This window comes from Arachis duranensis, chromosome 4 (genome assembly GCF_000817695.3).
Source record: "Arachis duranensis cultivar V14167 chromosome 4, aradu.V14167.gnm2.J7QH, whole genome shotgun sequence".
Lineage (NCBI taxonomy): Eukaryota > Viridiplantae > Streptophyta > Magnoliopsida > Fabales > Fabaceae > Arachis > Arachis duranensis.
The window spans coordinates 121,711,104-121,717,744 of NC_029775.3; the positions used below are offsets into that span (position 1 = coordinate 121,711,104).

The 6,641-nt window shown below is 29.0% G+C and overlaps 1 protein-coding gene across 1 annotated transcript; it reads left to right on the forward strand.

Moving 5' to 3' along the window:
* The first annotated feature begins 628 nt into the window (after positions 1-628).
* Positions 629-3,597, forward strand: LOC107486778 (uncharacterized). Its single transcript, XM_052260765.1, has 2 exons — positions 629-1,729; positions 3,499-3,597. Exons 1-2 carry the CDS (start codon positions 629-631, stop codon positions 3,595-3,597), a joined length of 1,200 nt encoding a protein of 399 aa, XP_052116725.1.
* Positions 3,598-6,641: the final 3,044 nt, after the last annotated feature.

Genomic DNA, 6,641 nt, shown 5'->3' on the forward strand with positions numbered 1-6,641 from the left:
CAAGTACATTTAATTCAAATTTAGATACTAAAGAATTAGAAGAAGTGTGCATAGCTGAAAAAAAAGACACCTGATACAAAGAGAAATATTTTTGAAGGAATTGACTACAAATCTTTCAAAAAATTTTCAAGAAGTTAAGGATATTACTGAAAATACGACTATTTTAGATGATTCTGTGCAAATTTAATACCCAGCCATATTCGATTTTGCTGAGAATACAGGTAATTTAAGAAGTAGCAATATCAGCACTTTATTATTTACTATTGTTATGCTTTTTATAAACAAAAAATTATCGTTTAGTGTTCAAGTTTTAAAATTCAAACTAAGATATGGTTATATATTATAATTTTTGTATTTGAACATTGATTTATTGTAAAACTTAAATCTTGAGGTTGGCACAATGAAATTGTATTATATGATCTTATCTTTTTAATCCATAAATTGTATTCTTCGGTAATCTTTTATAAATATTATTTTTATACTTAATATGGTGAAAGAAATGTATATTTTTATATAAAGTATTTGTTGCAGATATAACTAAAACAATTTATTATCTTGGTGATTATTAGATGTGATAGATATTGGTGACCTAGAATTTTTTGTCGGCATTGCGACACCATGATGTGGTATGAGGAGAGATCAGAGAAGTCCAAAACAGGATCCAATTTTGAGTTCTCAATATGTTGTATGCGAGGGAAGGTACAACTGCCGTTTTGAAGCACTTGATCGGATGCTCAGGAATCTTATGTCAGTTACCGATCAACATAAGACATATCAACCATTTGGTGGTAAGATTGTTGTTCTAAAAGGTGATTTCAGACAGAAAATTCCGGTGATTCCGAAAGGAAGTAGACACGATATATTAGCATCCGCTATTAACTCATCCCATTTGTGGTCATTTTGTAAGGTTCTGAAACTGCATACGAATATGAGGCTTCTAATGTCTTCTTCGGATCAAGATGAAGGTGAAATGAAGATATTTGCTAATTGGATACTTGATATTGGATATGGAAATATTGGCTCTGTTGTTGGTGATGAATTAGAAGTTGAAATTCCAGATGATCTATTGATTTCAACTACTGATGATCCTCTCTCTCATTTGGTAGACTTTGCATGTCCAAATTTGTTGCAAAACATGTCAGATTACAGGTATTTTCAGAGTAGAGCAATTCTTGCACCCACACTTAAGAGTATCGAGAAGGTAAACGATTTTGTCTTGACAATCTTTTTAGGGATGAAAAAGGAGTATTTGAGCTCTGACACAACATGTCAAGCTGATGAGAATGAAGATGTAAAACAAGAGTGGTTCACACCAGAGTTTCTAAATGACATCAAATGTTCGGGACTACTCAATCACAAGTTGACTTTGAAGCCAGGAGTCGCTGTAATGCTACTGCGAAACATAGACCAGACTTTAGGTTTATGTAACAGGGCAAGATTAATAGTTAACAAACTTGGCAGCAACGTAATTGGAGCGGCGATAGTGACCGGTAGAAATATTGGAGATAAAGTGTACATTCCAAGAATGAACTTGATCCCTTCAGATTCAGGATTGCCATTTAAGTTCCAACGGAGACAATTTTCATTAACAGTATGCTTTGCAATGATCATTAACATGAGTTATGGTCAATCATTATCACATGTACGGCTTTATTTGCCAAAATTAGTGTTCATCCATGAACAACTTTATGTTGCTTTGTCAAGAGTTAAGAGTCGCAGTGGCCTCAGGGTTTTAATTCTAAATGAAAACTGCAATCCAAAGTCATCAACAACAAATGTCGTGTTCAAAGAGGTTTCTAATAATATTTAGGTAAGAATAATATTATTTTTATTTTAATAGCATGTTATGATTTACACTTTTGTACAAATCTTTACTATAGATATAACTAATTTATCTATAACTCTTTTTTCAAATTTGAAATGCAATATGTAACAAGGAGCACAACATCCAATGATTTTCTAATGAAGTTAGTAAGATACTAGGTTGTCGATAAATTTTTATTAGCTTTTTGATATAAAATTTAGGGTAAAATTAACATGCTATTATTACAGTTATATATGTTCTTATTTTTTTTATCTTCCTCCTTATGGTTCAAGAATATTATAAACTTCAAACTCTTCTATTCATATTTTACTTTGAATAAAGATAAAACAACATATTTAACACATTTATTATATAACGATGATAGTGTTATACTAAATTTAAAAAATATATGATTATAAAATATTATTTTTAATTTAACTTATCAAATTTAAATATAAGCCCGTGCATCGCACGGGTTTAACACTAGTACAAATACAAATGGGGAGCTCATTTGCTGATGAGGCGCTCATACGTTGAGTCTGAAAGTTTATTTGTTTAGGTGTTAATTATAAATAAATTATAAATTATAAATTATTATTTGCTTAGGTTGTTATTTTCAAATTTTAAGTTTGGGTTGTTTTACTTAAATTGTTATTTTTAAAATTTTAAATTTTAAATTATTTTATTTGTTAGGATTGTTTTACTTAAGTTGTTATTTTTAAAATTTTAGATTGTTATGAGAGATGTTGTTATTTTTTATATTTTAAATTATTTTACTCAAATTGTTATTTTTTACATTTTAACACTATTTTTTAAAAATTTGTTAATTCTTTTTAGCATTTTTTTAAATTTTGTTGATTTTTTTTATATTGCAGCTACATAAATTCTTTTAAAGAAATTTAGAGTTTTAAAAAAATTTACATTAGTTTAGAGTTTTTAAATTATTATTTGTTTAAGTTGTTATTTTCAAATTTTAAGTTTGGGTTGTTTTACTTAGTTTATTATTATTTAAATTTTAAATTAAAGTCAAACAAATTTTAAAAAATTTAGTTATGATGCAACTATAAAAGTATAAGTTATGAGAGATGTAAAGCATCACAATTTAAAGTACATCAATCCCTTTCTTTACCTCTCTACTTATTCCAATGGCCGATATTCACAAAATTGCTGACATTAATCCTACAATCGACAATTTGTGTGTACGTATACGAGTGATACGTTTATGGACACTACCAAGTTATGGAAATTATTTGTTTATTTTATAATAAATTACAATATTTTATAATCATAAATTTTTCTGTACCTAATCTTAGTAAAGTTATCTACGATTTTATTTGTTTATAGATTATTTTTATTTGTTCATTTCAAGTAAAGTCCTACAAAATTTCATGCATGACACAAAGATGTTATTCAATCTTAAAGATGCAACTGTCATCCAATTTAAAAATAGATGGGTATTTTTTTTAATTCTTTAGTTTTATACTATGTGTCTGTTAATGTTAATGTTATTTGGTTATTATGAGATCAATTAGGAAAACTATTTGTGATCTTATTGATATCTAATAGTGTTAGCAAATCAAATTGTATTTAGAATGCAACGTGGACATTATTAGCTGACGGGATACTATATAAGAGGAGAAACATATTGAAAAACTTAGATATTTCATTATGTGATAAATTATTATCATATGTAGGACTTTACTTACCAAAATCAGTATTCACCTATGGACAACTTTGTTACTTTGTCAAGAGTTAAGAGTCGCAATAGTTTAAGCATTCTAATTCTAGGCTAAGATAGCAATCCAAAGTCATCAACAACAAATGTCATGTTTAAAGAAGTTTTTAATAATATTAGGTAAGAAAAATAGTATTTTCATTTTAGTAACATATTATGATTTAGACTTTTGTACGAATATTTGTCATAAATTTAACTAATTTATTTATAATTATACTTTCAGACTTGAAATGAAATGTGTAACATAGAGCACAACATTATATGGCAATTGTTTATCTAATGATGTTAGTAAAATATTATATTATCGATAAATTTTTGTTAGTTTTTTGATATAAAGTTTAGTGCAAAATTGATATGCTACCAATATAGTTTAACAGTTATATATATTCTTATTTTTTCAGGTCTCTTTTCTTATGATTCAAGAATATTATAAATTTCAGAATGTTTTATTTATATTTTATTTTAAATAAATATAAAATTACATAATTAGATGATGATAATATTATACTAAAATTAAAAAAACTATAGTTATAAAACACTATTTTTAATTTATCATGTCAAATTAAAATATAAGTCCGTGCATCGCACGGGTTTAAGATACTAGTATATTGTATATTTAACTATATAAAGGAACTAAAAGAACAATGGAAATTCGGGGAACTCTTTGGATGAGTCAAGGGATAAACAAACAAGTTGAGGTATTAGGGGACACACAATTTGTTGCTCGCGTTATTAGGGGCTGCGGCCGCTGATGAAGCATCCCAAGCAGTAGACTTATGTCTAATAACTTTTTCTATTATTATTTTTATTTATAAATATTTACTTACCTAATGAAAAATAAAATTACAGCTATATCCATATAAAATAAAAAAAATGAATAAAAATTTGATAAAAAAAAACTATTTAACTACTAAAAAATTATTTAAAATTCTTAAATTCCCTCTTTTAAAAAATCTAACCTAATCCTAAATTTTCAATCCTTAACTCCTCACCACCACTCTCTCTCACCAAATAAACACTAACGTCAAAAGCTCGTATCAAAAGAGCTCACTTCCACGAGCATATATAATTTCTTTTTTTAAATTCGATCCAAAACTTATCGACTCAGAATTTTGACACTTTGCATAAAAATGGCTAATTATTTCATTATTATTGGCACAATTAAATATTATACTGACTTATACTTATGGGCTATGGCGTTTTGGCTTTTGATTACACACGTTAGTAGCTAGCTCCATGCAGGTTCTACACGCTTCTCAGTTAATGGCACGGCCGGGGTGTTTGCGCGGTAAAGGACGGGTGGTATTCGAACCCCACACAGGCCACACTTGATTAAGCGGACGAGTGAACTAACCACTTAATCAACCCAAGTTGATTGCGCGGTGCAAATAGTTAAATTGTGATTAGTGCGTGAGGTATAAGAAATATAGTGTATAAAAGTGATATAAAGGAAGTTAAAATTAAATTTTTTTTACCGTTTTGGACTGAAAATTTTTGTTTTTAAAACATTTTCCAAACAGATCATTAGAAACTAAAGCATTTTCTGGACATATATATGGTTTACATGTCATTCAATGTTTGCTATATATGTTTTATGTTCGCAAGAAGATGTTAGAATCACACTCTTTAATTGAACCCCACAGACAATCTTTTACGTGACACGAGTCAAATCTAAAGAGCACAATTTAAGAAAAAATGCAAATCTTAGTAAGATAAACTTCTTCGGTCGTTCTCGTTGGATTAACCGTTTGTTACGGCGGGAAAGAACCCAAATCATGATATTTAAGTAGGATTAAATCAAGTTTCAACTATATATATTTAGGGTAATTATATAATCTAAAGTAACATTTTAAGAGAAGAAAGCATATATATGAAGCACACAGCTTAATTATTATTATCTTGTTAGAGGCTTTATTCGCAAAAAGGCATAAAGTCATGTGCACACGCATGGGCGTGCGTGAAGAAGAATTTAAAAAATGAAACCTTAGCTTGTATGAGGATCGATTTTTCTTTAATTTTACTTTAGTTGGCTAATGTGAAATCAAAAACCCTAAATTATACTAACCAATTCCATCTTCATTTTGAGCAACTATGTTTCGCGCTTATTATTAGTACGGCAGCAAAGCACTCTTAGGTGGAAAAGTAGATCCTCCTATACACTACTTATATAGCGTTATACAAAAGAAAATTAATAAAAGCTAGCGTGCGTGTAAGCTTGTGTATTACATGCATGTTTTTGCATGCCTAATTGGTTCACTCTTCCCACTTCTTTTAAGTAAGATTAGAGTATGTATTGTGTATATCACCATGTGCAGAGTGCCAATATTGACCTCACGCATAAAATATTTGAATAATAATGATAATGTGTATGCATGCCTCCCTTTATCTCGACAACTAGGAAAATAAAATTATATGATGTCTCTAAAAAGACTGCGTGCTATAGAGGAAGTCTACAATATTAATCGCGCCCTGGGGAATGAAGTTTCATTCATGTGTTGGATTCCCATGATCATATCATATATAAAAGAAAAAGAATGAAGAAAGTATTAAGTAACACCTTGTTCCAATTAAATGTGTTGCAGCTAGTTAGCTCAAGTGTGAATAGGTGACCAACATTGAGCCATGAATCGGAGAGATAAATATATTAAATAGTGAAAGAGACACAAGAGTGGAAAGCTAGGCGATAATGTAGCATTTGTAATGAGATACTGAGACCGAGAGATTGAGACTCAGGTTTGTTAGTTCAGAAACTGATATTAAAATTTTGTCTTTGTTCCCAAAATTTCAGTATCTCTAAAAAGTGGAGACACAGAAAGACTAAAAATTTTTTAGAAATGGAGAGTGAAATTTTAATAACATTTTATACCTAAAATACCTTCATTTCAATTAATTAATTTCAATTTTACCCTTTGTACAAATTAAATTAAAATTTTATTCTTGTTTCAATTTCGACCATCTATGTTTTTTTTTTTGGTTCATGGGTCAAGGTCCACTAATAGATATATTGGTTGGGCTGGGTGTGTTGTTGTGTAGTGGGCTTAAAGTGAGTATTGAATATATGAGCCCAAAATGTGAAGGGGCTTATGGCTCATCTTCCCGAAT